Raw genomic sequence first — 14,876 nt, forward strand, 5'->3', positions numbered from 1 at the left:
AAAAGAATATGAAAAATATATATCTGAATCACTTTGCTGTACACCAGAAACTAACACAACATTGTAAATCAACTCTACTTAAAAAAGAAAATAGGACTAATAGTGCCTATCTCATAGACTTGTTGGAAAACTGAGATTGTATGAAAAAACATGTGCAATGGATAGTACTTAGTTCATAGTCATTGTTGAATAAATAATTTTCTACTTTGTATTATAAATCTCTGACAAGCCCCAAAGAGATTTGTTTCCTCTCTCTGTTGTTACAACAATGTACCCCCTTATGGTATCCTTCATGAACCTATCTGTGGGTTTCCTCCTTTACACAATGAGCTTCTTCACAGGTATCATTTATCCTTTTATCCCCACCTCCTGTCAATTGAAAAGATGGGCATTTGATACATGTTTACTGAAAGAGCAGTACATGAATAAATGAATGAATGAACAGTTGTAACAAAGTATTGGTGAACTCAAGGGACGAAAATTGTTTTAAGTTTACATAGGCCAAGTCAATTAATGATGTGCAGTTTGGTTGTGAGAATAATGAAAGCAGCATAAGACATTAATGGTTTCATTTTTCTCATGTTTAATCTGAAACAAAGATCTATCTATTGTGCTACCTTATAATTTTCTTAAGAATCATCAGTCTCAGAAACAGGATCTAAAGATACCAATGGGAAATTACCAGAGCATATTTTTCATTTCCTGCTTTTGGGTATCTGGTTGGACTGCTTAAGCTCAACTTGTTAAAGCCTAGTCAATGCCTCCCCCATGTGACTTGACTAATAGGTCCTCTTTTGCCCACAGGCAGTTGTCTTCGGAGAAGAGGAGAAAGAGCTCTCGTTTGCTGAGGCAACTCAGGAACTCAATAGAACAATGGAATTCCATTCTTCCATAGGAAATTTGGATGAAGATGGATATACTCAATTAGACTTCAGCTCTTGCAATATCATCAGGAAATCTGTGGTCTCAGAGAAAGGTATATTTTTTTCTTTCTGACTTCAACATTTACATTCTTATCAACTAAAACTGGAAGTGGAAAAAATTGGAGAGACTTGTGATTTGTTGGGCTTTTATTAATATATTGTAGAAGGTTTTCAGAAGTCACTGAAGGTAATTTGAATGTGCACTAAGACTTTTGGTAACCATTCAGTGACTAATCATTAGTACAGTTGACCCTTGAACAACACGGGTTTGAACGGCACAGGTCCACTTATACATGGATGTTTTTTCAAAAGTTAATACTACAGTACTACACGATCTGCTGTTGGTTGAATCCATGGATTCCAAACTGTGGATATGGAAGAACTGAGATACAGAGGGCCAACTCTAAGTTATATGGGGATTTTTGACTTTGAGGAGGGGCAGTGCCCCTAATCCCTGTGTCGTTCAAGGGTCAACTGTGTTTAAGTTAATTATTATGATGATAGAAAATACTCACAATTTCTCTGTTCTATAGGGACAGACACTTCAAAAATAAGGAGTTGGTAATAAGTGTGATGAAATGCAAAGCTGAAAGAATTTCAATAGGAGTGACTTGTTTATTTGACAGAAAAGAGTAAATTGCAGAATGGAGGTCAAGGAAACAAAGAAGTGTATATGAACAACATCAGGATATTGGAGATAAGAAAGAGAAGAATGAAAAGATGGAAAAAACAACTTGTGATTTTATGGAAAAGGCCAAACGGAAGTCAGAAGTCATAGGGTTTAGAATCCTGAGTCTGTTTTTGTGTGTGTGTGTGGTAATGAGATTGATTTGGAATTTTTTTTTTTTAAACAAAAGGGAGTTCTTTGTATACCAGTGAAGAAATATATATGTATTAGACAAAAAGATCCCATTATCAGGACATGAGTCTTAGACATAACGTAAAAGAGGTGAAATCTGGAGAAGGGCATTAAAAGATTTCTCTCTTCACTGAATGAGCAATTTAATCTCCTCTATGATTCCCCTATTTGACAATTCTCTGAAATACTCTTATTGCTTATTCTCAGTTTTTAAGTGGTGATTGTAATATAAAGCGAGTTTCCTGTTATCAAGAGATTATTCACAGGTTTTGATGGCAGAATTTACTCTCTTCTGCTTTCTGTTTATTCCCATTGCACAATTATTTTCCTCTTGTCACTTACGCAATTCTTTTCTTGGGCAACCTGATGGGGAAGAGTGGAAAAACTAGATGATGCAAGAGGTAGGGAGGCATGTGTGTGTTTATAGATGTGTGTGGACAAATTGTGTTACCTATAATGTGTTAGTAGTCCCTAAACTAGGTATTTTTACATATGTTAACTTAATGCCCACAATAATCCTTTGATGTATTATTAACCTAATTTTTCACAAAGAGAAATGGAAAAACAGAGGAAGTAATTTGCCCAAGGACGTGCAAGAAATAAGTGAAAGGGGAAGATTACCCTTAGTAACCAGAATTATTTCTGCTACATTAAGCTATCTCTTCTAAGAATAGGTAGGATTTCTGGAATCCTGGTACTGTCAAGAACTATAGACATCAATGTGGAGCTGAAATTAGGAGTGCATAGATATCAAGTTTCAGAACCTGAAGAGGTATGCTAAAGGTGGAGAAAAATTCAGACTAATCCTAGATGAGTAGCTTATCAGGGTATCAGATTTTGATGAATTGTAGAATTGAAGTGCTCTGTGATCCATCATCCAATTTCTTTATTCAATTTCTGCTCCCTATGGTGCTTCAGGATTTTGTGCTGCATCCCCTCGTTGGCGTCCCATTGCTGTTACTTTGGGAATTTTATGCTTGGTAATGCTGGTGATAACTGTGGTCCTGTGTACCATGGGTGAGTATTGGTGGGAGAGATTAACAACAGACCTTTAATAAGCATTTATACTGTTCCAGGCACTCTTTTAAGAGCGTAACATAATCTAATTGAATCTGCATATTGACCCTATTGAATTGGCGCTATTAGTTCTCATTTTATTTCTAGGGTCATAAACTAGTTATTGGTAGGACCATGATTAGAAATTTGGGTGATCTGTCTTAAAAACTCAGACTCTTAACTGCATGCTCTCCTTGAATAGCTGGTTTCAAAGCTATGGAATTCCTAGGATAAATTAATGAAAGCAAACCAGCGGAGGTAAAGAAGGAAGTACAATTGGTGCTTATCTTCCTAACGAAATAAATTCTCTAAAGAGACTATAAGCTATTTTTTATGCCTCATGATTTAAGGAAATTGTTTTATACCTGATCTTTAATCTAAACTCCTTTGGATAATATCGGGAAATACCTGAGGCACTTATCAAATACTAACTAGTTATTTTGTGATGGATGAATAAATTTCCATAGATTTTATTGCTCATGCATTCAGAATTGAATAAAGTATTATTGTACCTTCAAAGAGGCTATATGAGAGATTTCTTAAATAGGCAAGTGTTTATTGAGTGCATTCTATGTTATAGGCACCAGGCAGGTTCTCAAGGAGCTCTCATTTTTAAATAATAGACGAAAGATAGAAGATTTATTACTCTTTCAAATCTATCATGGTACCAATTGACTGTATTCCGTTTACCTCTTACTTTCCCCTCATACTCGTTCTCCATCTGCTTCATTTTTCTCTTTTGTATTAAACCTTCTTCATGGAAGTTATTTCTTTTTTCTATATATTTAATCTATCATCTATTCTAGCTATCTATCATCTAACTTTACCTCTCCATCAGCAATGTATTATCTATCACTAATCAAGTACGTAACCCTTTACATTCCAACAAAAATATGGGTTTGGGGATTTTAATTCTCAAACATAGCAAAATGACTTTTTCTTCTGTAATTACTATTGTTGTTGGTATATGAAGCTATCTGGAGATCCAGTTCAGGGAGCAACCTGTTGAAGAATAACAGCTTTCAATCAAGAAATAAAGAGAACCACAGTCAACCCACACAATCGTCTTTAGAAGGGAATGTGGCTCCTACCAAGGCTCTCACGACCACAGGCAAGGCAGAATTAAAAGATTAATAAAGTCCTTGATTCAGAAGGGTTAATTATTGGTGCTAAGGTTTGGAGCAAGAGGTGAAGAAAGTACTTTTACGTGTGGTGATTGTGCATCCAAGGAAAGCCCACAGCAGTATTGTCTCAGTAAAATATGTCCCCTGTCATATATAAAGTGATATCATAAATACCTTATGAACTTAGTTGAATCTCCAACTTAGTTGGATTTTTTTAAAATCAGTAACTAATTTATCACAGGCTATGTATTTAGGCTTATAGGAGATTGTATAATTTGATGTGAAAGAACAAAAAGTGTTCTCATCCCTTAGGGAATTGACATTTTAAAGTGATATAGTTAAAATAGGAAATAGGACATCAGAAAAGAAAAACGGATAGAAAAAGGAAAGAAGGGAAAGTGTTGCTAAGAATTAAACATTTACAAAAGAAATAAACCTAATAGATATGTTTCTGAAAACTCTGGTTAAATTTGTTTTTCTTTAATCATGCAAGTTCATTTATTTAATTACAATTTTATATACACTAAACTTCAATTTCTAATTGCATAATTATTGACTATGACAATATTTTGACTGCAATTTTCCATCTCTGGACACCTACCTCCTCACTATTTGTATCACATTACTCTATAATGTGAATGATTGCTCTTATACTTTTCTTATTTGGAAAACTGCATTCTGAAATGGATCTCACACTTGTAAAATAAGTTAACATGAAATTACTGTATGTCTCAGTGATTGATTTTGAATTGATTTATTAGTTATCATGGAGAAAAGGAGTTCTGGTCTGACTTTGAAGGAACGGAAGACAAGTCAAGAAGGAAAGGAGTGTTCACTGTCTAAAACACTGTTTATAGCCACTCAATTCATTTTTTAATTGTAAATGAATAAGGGGTTTTAATGTAGCCTCTTCTGTAAGGTTGTATCCATACAGTTTGAATTGAAAATGAAATCTATTAATGGTAATTCATTGATTATTTATTAAGTGTCCTTAGGATGCATGGTACTTGCACTGAAAGAGGGAATTGGTATAGTACGAATCTCATTGTATTTATCTTTTATTTCCAGGAGTTCTTTCTAGCTCTTGTCCCCCTAACTGGATCACACATCAGAATAGCTGTTATCTATTTAGCACATCACTAGATTCCTGGGATACAAGTAAAAGACGGTGCTTTCAACTGGGCTCTAATCTCCTGAAGATAGACAGCTTAAAAGAGTTGGTAAGTGTAGATTTCAGTTATAATTATCTGTGGTCTATATTGAACAGAGAAATAGAGGTAGGTTCCAGGTAATGATGATTTTCCCTAAAAGAAAGTCATTTTACGTATTCTCCATAATTATAATAATAGCATACATTAAGTGAGTAAAGTGCATAATATATGCTTCTCTTTTTAATGAATTAATTAAAATATGAACACATTTTACTTTAAAATAAATCCTTTAAGCACAACTCCAAATTGACTATAATAGGCCACTACTCATTTTTGTGGGTTTGGATTTCAGGTTGTAAATGTGGTGGAGTGAAATAGAAAAATCTTCCCCTTGTTATCATAATTATCAAGAAAAACAGCAGCTATGATAATATACATTTATAAATCATTTACTCCTTGCAAGATACTAGGAAAGGCAAAGAGGTTTAAAAAGTAGGCTTGTTTTAGCAATGCTCAAATAATTTGTAAGAAAATAGAAACAACTCAGCTATTAAAAGTAAAATATCTCGTACTGGCAACAAATGCCATAGAAATTCAGAGAGAGATCCCCGCTGACATCAAAATTTCACAGAAAAAGTGCAACTTACTATGCATCTTGAATGACAGATAGAACTCGGATGAGCTATGAGAAGGGGTTAATAGTCAGGAAACATTCTATACTACAAATCTAAACAATCTATAACTTCTATACTTACTTTTACTACTCAATTTTTTTGTTTCTATTCTGTCTTACCCAACAGTTATAGTTCACATAAAATTTAATGGAAGTAGATGTATGATTAAAAAAAGAGCATAGGACTGGAAGTCTGTCTGGCTTTTAGACCTTCTTGTAATTGCCGCTATGTTGTGCTATATTTGTCAACAATTCAAATATGATCTTTAACCCCCAGATTACTTATGCATAACTCATGCAGTGGGACTAAACTACTTTAAAATTGTCGTCTAACTCTGAGAAGCATTTCTTGACAAAGGTCATGTAAATTTATATTTTCTATTAAAATTGTGGAGAAGATAGTGGCCTGTCATCCATGAACATTGCCTAGGATATTTTGTCACCCTTGGATTTTGTCAGGTAGGTTGAATGCAGGCCGTACAATGTTGACATTAAGGATCTATTCTTTATTGGAAAATTAAACAATAACGACTCTGAAGAAATGAGATATGACTTTTGAGACACTCAATGGAATTCAAGAATTGGCACTTCTGTCTAGGTTGATGCCAGTATATGTGTGCAACCTCCACCAAGGTGACTCAATCTCTGTTTCTCAAAATCTCTAAGAGTCTGTTTCTGTATCTTCTCTTTATCTCTATCATCACTGTCTATCACACTGTCTCTCTCTCCTTGACTTGTATTTGTATTTATGTTTCCTTACAGGAATTTATATCTAGGCAAGTGTCTTCCCAACCTGACCATTCATTTTGGATAGGGCTTTCTCGCCGTCAGACTGAAGAACCATGGCTCTGGGACGATGGTTCAATGTTGTTGTCTAACTTGTAAGTATCTGGAGAGACAAAGCTTCAAACTCTTCCTCAGAGAGGTGAGAGCATGTCAGGCAGTTAAGAATCTGATCTGTTGGCCATAATAAGAAAGAGTGAGAGAAAGATACATAGTGATGGGGAGAGAGAAAGAGTGAGCCAGGAAGAAAAAAAGAAAACAGAGGGTAGAGGAGGACTTAAGAGTCGCAAAGAGCTGAATGGCCATCTTGAGCTGTCAACACAAGTGCTCCCTCAGCTTTCTTACTAGGAGGGCATGTGTTTGAAGCTGCCCAGGAAGGAGCAACCACTGTGACTCAGTGTAGAACTGTGCTTAAGAGCAGTGCTTTGACGTCAGTTCTCAGCTTGAGTCAATGACTGGCCCACTCATTGTGTGAAACTGGATGAGTTCCTTAATCTAACCGCACCCCTCTTTCTGCATCTGTAAATGAGAATAAAAATAGTACGTACCTCTTAGGATTTTGAGATAAAAGTAAAATCACTTAGCACAGCATCTTGCACATAGTAAATGTGTGATACATGCTATTATTATGAATTTGAAAAGCAACTACATTTCACATTTTATAAAGCTCTTTTAGACATATGCACATTTGCATGATTATAAATTTTTCCTCATTGTATGTGTACGCACTAATATACGCACGATGAAGAAGAATTTACATATGGAGACTTATTATGAGGAATAAGCTCACACATGATTATGAAGACTGAGAAATCCGACAATCTGCTGTCTGCAAGCTGGATAACCAGGAAATCATGTAGTGTATGAGCTTCAGTCCAAGTATGAAGGGCTTAAAACCAGGGGAGCCAATGGCGTAAAACCCAGTGCCAGAGCAGGAGAGGGTGAGATGAGATGAGATGTCGCCACTCACACAGTGAGGCAGGAAGAAAGGAACAAATTTCTGCTTCTGCCTTTTTGTTCTATTTAGGCCCTCAGTGGATTGGATGGTGCCCAACCACACTGGGGAGTGAAGTCTAGTTTACTGAGTCTAGTTCACTGATTCAAATGACACACTCGAAAATAATGTTTGATCTGGCTGCGGCTAGTAAAGTTGACACATGAAATTAACTCTCACAAAGTGTTGAAGTCTTCCTCACTGCAGTTGTCATTCATTTTTTCTTTAATATCTGCAGAATATGAAATTATATTCCCCTTTTCAATTTCTATTATTGGTGTGTGTATGTGTATTTGCGTATGTGTGTGCGTGTGCTTTCTTCTTTCTTTTCTTTTTTTTTTTTTAATCAATCTCATTGGGTGTAGTTTTCAAAGAAAGAACTTGTGGCTGTGTTGATTCTTTCTCCCTCTGTGTCTTTTTTTCTCTCTTTTTTTCCCATTAATTTTGGTTTTCACCTTTATTATTTCTTTCCATTCAATTTCTCTGTGTTGAATTTGCTACTTTTTCTCTAACTTCTTGTGTGGACTCATGAAGTTCATCCTTTTTTTTCCTCAAAAAAAAAAGATGTACATTTAAGGCTATAATTTTAGTGTATTTTCATTTTCATTCAGTTCAAAATACTTTCTAATTTTCATTGTGAGTTGTTCTTTGGCCAATGAGTTACTTAGAAATGTATTTCTTAATTTAGAAATATCTGTGTGTTTATAGTTATCCTTTTGTTTTAGGTTTTAGCTTAATTCCATTGTGGTCAGAGAACATACTCAGTGTAATTGCAGTTCTCTGGTTTTTGGGTTTTTGGGTTTTATTTGTTTGTTTCTTTGGCCACACCATGCAACGCAGCTTGCAGGATCTTAGTTCCCCGACCAGGGATTGAACCCAGGCCCTCAGCAGTGAAAATGCTGAGTCTTAACCACTGGACCACCAGGGATTTCGCAGTTCTCTTGTTTTTATTTGCTTCGTCTTCCCATACTGAGAGAATTACAATAAAATCTTCCACAGTAATTCTACTCACCATTCTGTAAACATTTTTGTTGATGTGTTGAAGCCATATTATTAGGCACATATAGTTTAGAATTGTTATATCTTGCAGGCTCAGGCTCATTCAATGTACTTTTTCTTTCCTTTCTTTCCTCTTTTTTGCATTTTTTTTAATTGTTCCACCTTTTCTTATGTTAATTTAGAATTTACTTTTTAACTAATTTTAGCAGTTACTCTAGAGAGTTCAACATATAGTCTTCACTCATCAAAGTCTAATATTAATTGGCCTTTTCATGTTTTTCCTGGGCACTATAAAATATTAGAGTATTTCTTTACTCTGTGTACTCCCTCCCCAAATTACATGCTATTATTTTTGTGTATTTTAACTCTGGCCCATATTTTCCCACATTTTAGTATCTCTAAAATTGGCATATGTCTTACAACTGCTGGTCTTTTATAATCATTGTCATCCTGCACTAAAATTGAGCGCTGTCAAAGCTTAGCATTTGTTTCTGCCAGTCAAAGAGGAGCACCACAAACCTGACACTACTTAAATTAAACACTCCACTAGGGGTTTTGTATATATATACGTGTGTGTGTGTGTGTGTGTGTGTGTGTGTGTGTATACTGTTATCATGGGTTCAGACAGACAGAAAAATTGTATGAGTAGCAGCTGTGGCTCAACATCATAGGGGGTATAATTTTTTCCTCCCACCTTCCACCTGGTGGCAAGATTGAGAAATGCACTTTTCATTGTTACTCTTTTTTGTTTGGCAGTTTTATTTTTCATTTACTCCTGCACCAAAAGAGTCCTTTGTTTTCCAGCTTCTGCAGGGTTTTCTGTTAGATTCCCATCTTGAATGCATTTATTTCACAGAATTAAATAAATGGTACACCAATGGTTGATGGCATCTTGGATTCAATAAAAGTATAGCCCTAGAAAACAATATAGATTTATGCAGTCAGTTTATTAGATTTTCCCACATATTTACGGTTTTCATTGCTTCTTAATCCTCTCTGCCTCTCCTACCTTCCATTTTGAATCATTTTCTTAAATCTGAAGAATACTCTTTAGTATTTCCTTTAGAGTTGAAGTTTTAAGGTCAGATTTTCTGTGCTTGTCTAAAACTGTCTTTATTTCAACTTTTCTAAAAAATATTTTGAGTATAAAATTAGAAATTTGTAGGTTTTTTTCTTTCAGGCATTCAAAGATATTATTATAATGTATTCTATTTTTATTGTTGTTTTTGAAAAGTCAGCTATTTGAAAGTAATATATGTTTTAAATCTGATGTCTTTTTTCAGCTTTGAAAAGTTTTCAGCCACACTTGCTTCAGATGTTGCTTCCTTCCTGACTTTATTCCCTTCTTCTGGAATTCCAGTTAAATGTATTACAGACCTATTCACAATATCCTATATGTCTCATTTGCTTTTTCCTATATTTTTATCCTTTTTTCTGTAACCTATGTATTTATTTCTCACCTATCTTCCAGTGCTTATTTTTCCTCATCTGTAGCTAAACTGCCATTGAAAGCCTCAGTTAAGCTTTTAATTTTGTTTGATGAATTTTTCAGTTTTACAATTTCTCAAATCTACCCAGTTACTATTTATAATTCCTAGCTTTCTTCTAACATTCTCAGTATTGTGTTTTAACTCCTAGAATACACTGTATAGTTGTTTTAACATTTGTGTTTGATAATACCAGTGTCATATACTCATTTGTATCTGTTTCTATTATCTTTTTCTTCTAATTTTTATTCATATTGATATGTCTGATTTTTTTTTTGATAACGCACTTAACATTATCTCTTAAATGTTTGTAGAATTAATTTGAAGTTTACAGAGAAGCGTTTCATTTGCTTCTGGCAAGCACCATCAGATATGAATAGTACAAACTGAGTATTATCACATTTTGATTTTAATGCCACTTAACTATTTCACTTCCACTAGCCAAAGCACAGTGAATTTATTAACAAAGAATCTTGACAAAATATATCTCCTACTTTTCTATAACCCTTTGTCTTGTGTTTTCTTTTCTGTTTTAAAAAATGACTAGTGGACTCTCTAAAGTCATAAGAGTAGGTCCAAATTAACATTTTGATATGTAACTACTCATTGGTGACAGTAATTTAATCTGGCTCTGTACATACTCCAAAATCTCTTAGAGGTCAAGAAAATTTTTTGGAGAAGATCACTGGCCAGAATTCTCTCTGAGGCTGGATCAAAGTTGTTTCATGTCCTTAGTCTAGTTATTTCAATAGAAGAATTCTCTCAATCCTCCAACTCCAGGGCCAAGAAGAGATAGATGTACAGGATGAAAAGTACCAGACCATAGCTTTTACACTGAGGCTCAGTGATGCCCTTTGAGCTTGACTAAATAATTAACACTGTTCCTTTAGGAGACTAAAGAGCAAGTAGAACAGAGCCATGCTTCTATTTACCCATGGTAGTTCTCATAATCGTCTCTCATTATATTGCAATACAATGCAAACTTCAGGATACATTAAAAATATAGGGTTGTTTGAACTGCCTTTAAATGGCTTTGATATCAATGATTCTTCACTTAGTTCTAAATAACTTTTAGCAAGAACGCTTCAACTTGGTCTACTCACTAAACATACCCAATAATATTTTCGCTAAACTGTTGTTTCATTTGATAAACATACTTCTAGATAAAAGGTTAAAAGAGAAGTAAAGAACTGTCTATAGAACGTTAAATAGTTTTTCTTTTTTGTCAGTTTTATTTAATTTTATGCAACTAGTAGTATTTCTTAAAATTTTTTTGAGTCATTTTTATGCCTTAGTAATGAAGGTTATTTTGTTACCACTGGAAATAAATAGAATCTAAATTCAAGTTTCCTTTTTCAATGATATGTACACTTCAGAAACTCTTTTCACTAATATCCTTACCAATTTATTCCAGCACTGTGGAGACAGTGGACAACATTCCTTATGTTTGTTCTATACAATTACTTTATTGTATTTTATTTTAACAGGTTTCAAATCAGAAGAACAGTTACCAAACAAGACTCATCTCACAGTTGTGTATGGATTCATGTGTCAGTCATTTACAACCAGCTTTGTAGTAGGCCTTCATACAGTATTTGTGAGAAGAAGCTGTCAATATAACAGTGGGGATGTCGCCATGGAGGAGCAGAGAGAAATATGTAAGATAGTAAGGAGGGCAGAAAACAACATGTTTATGACCAAAAGCATCATAAAAAAATCATCCAATTCCATCTCTTTTTTTCTCAAATAGCTGAGAGAATATGTCTGCCATATCTCTAAGAGAATCTTGTATAATGTGAAATTGTAGGGAATCTGCTGTTATAAGAAAGCTTTCTCCTTTTTAAATACTATCAATCAAAAAAAGATCTGATAATGAATATAAAAAAGTAACCTGTCCTGGGGCTTCCCTGGTGGCGCAGTGGTTGAGAGTCTGCCTGCCAATGCAGGGGACACGGGTTCGAGCCCTGGTCTGGGAGGATCCCACGTGCCGCGGAGCAGCTGGGCCCGTGAGCCACAACTACTGAGCCTGCGCGTCTGGAGCCTGTTCTCCGCAACAACAGAGGCCGCGATGGTGAGAGGCCCGCGCACCGCGATGAAGAGTGGCCCCCGCTCGCCGCAACTGGAGAAAGCCCTCACACAGAAACGAAGGCCCAACACAGCAAAAATAAATAAATAAATAAATTTATAAAGTTCCTACCAAAATTCTTAAAAAAAAAAAAAAAAAAAAAAAAAAGTAACCCGTCCTATTGACAGAGGTCTTAACATTTTGTAATGCAAAACATGTTTTATTACTTTTTATGATTACTGTTTTGCAGTTTTCAGCAATTCCTCAGGAATTAATTACTGTAAAAAGGTATTATTGGAACATAACTAAGTTCCCTCATATGAGGATTTGTCTTTTTCTTATTTTCTTTTAAACTTTCCCATTGGTGCTATTTATATTTCCAATGGGGATTTCCATATTACTGGAGAGGCATTTACAGCCTTCTTGTATTCATTAATATGTGAACAGAAATTGCATCACGTTCACTGGATTTTTCACTTTAAAATGGTTAATGTTATGCAAATTTCATTTTAATAAAAAATGTTAATTAAAGAAACTTTGGTCTTTAAATTATGTGCCATGTGTAATTAACACTATCTCTATTTGCCCTCTCCCCAAAAATGATGATGAATTTGGCCCTGGGGAGGAGGTAGTATAATAGGTAGTTTTGTGTTGAAGAATAGATTTTGGATCTTAAATATTTAATAACCTAAGAGAAGAAGATAGGTATTTTTGGTGAGGTTGACTATTGTCTTTTAAGACACTAACTTGTGTTGTCACTGTCTGAAAAGAAATGTGGAAGGGCAAAGATAATTCAGGTTGAGAGTTAAATTAAGGCATAAAGTGGGATTTTGAAGCAATGCCATGCATTTTAATTTTGGTTTTGGTTTAATTGGGTCTCCTGTATCCTCCGAATGGAGTGGATGAGTTGAAGAAATCTTGATAATCAAGGAAATAATTCTGTATGCTGAATGTCCAGCTGCACTTATCTAGACCAGACAGGTGAGGCAACAATAACCTATAACTTAAAGATAAAAGCATGACTTTAACAAAAGTGATGGTGTAAAGTCAGAATGCTCTAGGCTGTCCAAGGCATACCATACCTCACTTGTCAATACACGTGTATACCACAGCCAAAGTGGGAACGTGCATGGGAATGAACAGAAAACATCCACACTTTTCCAAGAGACAGAAAAGGGAAAATAGCTACTAGCTGACGTATGTCTAAAGGGCAAATTCAAGATGAGTAATGATCATGCTAGAGGAAACACTTACCTATTCAAGGGCCACCATCTCCTCTTGCCTGAGTTATTGCAATAATTTTCAAGGAAGTCTCCCAGCATCTACACTTGTCTTTCTATAGTCCATTTTCAAACGTAGCAGACTGATTCCATTAAATTTAAAACAAACCATGCCGGCTCTCTACTAAAACTCACCTTGACTTCCCACGTATCTGAGTAAAAAATAAATAAATAAATCGAAACAAAAACCAAAAGACCTTTACAACTGTCTACTCACCAAGACAATTGCTGGCCATTTACTCCTTCGAGCTAAGCTGCTTTTCTCCTCATGACTCATTCCATTTAGGATGATGGTTTCTCTCTTGTTTCCAGCCACAGCTGGCATGCTTGCATCTCAGGGTCTTTGAGCTTCCCCGTCCCTTTACCTGAACTATTCTTACCCTAGATACCTGCAGGACTTACTCTTTTACCTCTTTCAAGTCTTTGCCCAAGTATCACGTGTTAATGAGGCTGACTCTGACTACCTTATTTAAAATTACCAGCCCACCTTCCTGTACATTCTTAACCTCCCTCACCCTCTGTATATTTCCATAACTCTTATCACAGTATAATATATTCTACTATTTACTTACTTATTACCTTTCTTGTATATCATCTGCCTTCTTCCGTACAATGTAGGCACTAAAAGTACAGAGAGTTTTGTTTTCCACTGATGGATCTCAGAATCTGAGAATAGTGCCTGCAATAAAGTAGGTATCCAAAAAATATTTTTGTCATGGTTGAAAAAAATATTTAAGGACAAGTATTAAAAATGTTAATGTGGGTTGGTAAAAATTATCAAGAATCTACTTGAATAAAGCTTGAGAAATAACTCTAAGTGCTATTTCATTAGAATCATAATTATCAGCACCTCCTAAATTACAACACCTCAGCTGTGACAATTTCTAATATCCTATCTTCTTACTTCATGTTCATATGTGCTTCACTTACCTCTCTCCCTTGCAATTTTTTACTGCCTTCTCTCCTGTAACATTTTCTAATACATCAATCCAATGCAAATGACCAAATAACTTTTGATATCCTACTTTTTATAGGGCATTATGCAGGAGAAAGGTCTCTTTAGATTTGTTTAATTTAAAATGATCTGATGAGCAGTGCACAGCTTGAGACACATAGTGAATTCACAGTATATGCTTCCTGATCCATCTCTCCTAGGGTCTGGTTGCTCCAGCCCAAGCATCTTCCACATTCCTTTGTATTTAGTACGTTTGATTTAACCAAGCTATCTCCCAAAATACAGAAAAGCATTGATAGAGTAATGTAATTCTGTTGTACTTATTTGGGAAAAATTTTTGGATATTATCTAAAGCAATCTTCTGATTTCCCTCTCAGCTTAGGAAATTTAGGCAAAAAATCGTTACCTGGTTTTCTAAAGTCATAGGTAGTAATAATCCTAAAAGTCCTGACTTCCAGTAAAATATGTGATTGTTCATGATCACTGTGTACCAAATGTGTTGTATACAAAATGTTAAATTGAGTCCA

At 35.0% G+C, this 14,876-nt stretch overlaps 1 protein-coding gene across 3 annotated transcripts; it reads left to right on the top strand.

The window, feature by feature from the left end:
* The first annotated feature begins 840 nt into the window (after positions 1 to 840).
* CLEC7A (C-type lectin domain containing 7A) lies at positions 841 to 11,669 on the top strand. 3 transcript variants are annotated; one of them, XM_061205108.1, is made up of 6 exons: positions 841 to 976; positions 2,701 to 2,799; positions 3,812 to 3,949; positions 5,031 to 5,182; positions 6,549 to 6,667; positions 11,537 to 11,669. In XM_061205108.1, the coding sequence occupies exons 1-6, from the start codon at positions 874 to 876 to the stop codon at positions 11,667 to 11,669; spliced, it is 744 nt and encodes a 247-aa protein (XP_061061091.1). In that variant the 5' UTR covers positions 841 to 873. The 3 variants fall into 3 exon arrangements, with proteins under 3 accessions (XP_061061091.1, XP_061061092.1, XP_061061094.1); XM_061205109.1 differs by lacking the exon at positions 3,812 to 3,949; XM_061205111.1 differs by lacking the exons at positions 2,701 to 2,799; positions 3,812 to 3,949.
* Positions 11,670 to 14,876: the final 3,207 nt, after the last annotated feature.

This window comes from Eubalaena glacialis, chromosome 11 (genome assembly GCF_028564815.1).
Source record: "Eubalaena glacialis isolate mEubGla1 chromosome 11, mEubGla1.1.hap2.+ XY, whole genome shotgun sequence".
In the NCBI taxonomy this organism is placed as follows: domain Eukaryota; kingdom Metazoa; phylum Chordata; class Mammalia; order Artiodactyla; family Balaenidae; genus Eubalaena; species Eubalaena glacialis.

What these genes read in the sequence shown, in the direction of transcription:
- CLEC7A (XM_061205108.1), top strand. Translation starts at nt 874, where the DNA reads ATGGAATTCCATTCTTCCATAGGAAATTTGGATGAAGATGGATATACT. An exon ending in ATCTGTGGTCTCAGAGAAAG is followed by an intron (nt 977 to 2,700) that starts GTATATTTTTTT and finishes ATGGTGCTTCAG; the next exon opens with GATTTTGTGCTGCATCCCCT. An exon ending in TCAATGTTGTTGTCTAACTT is followed by an intron (nt 6,668 to 11,536) that starts GTAAGTATCTGG and finishes TTATTTTAACAG; the next exon opens with GTTTCAAATCAGAAGAACAG.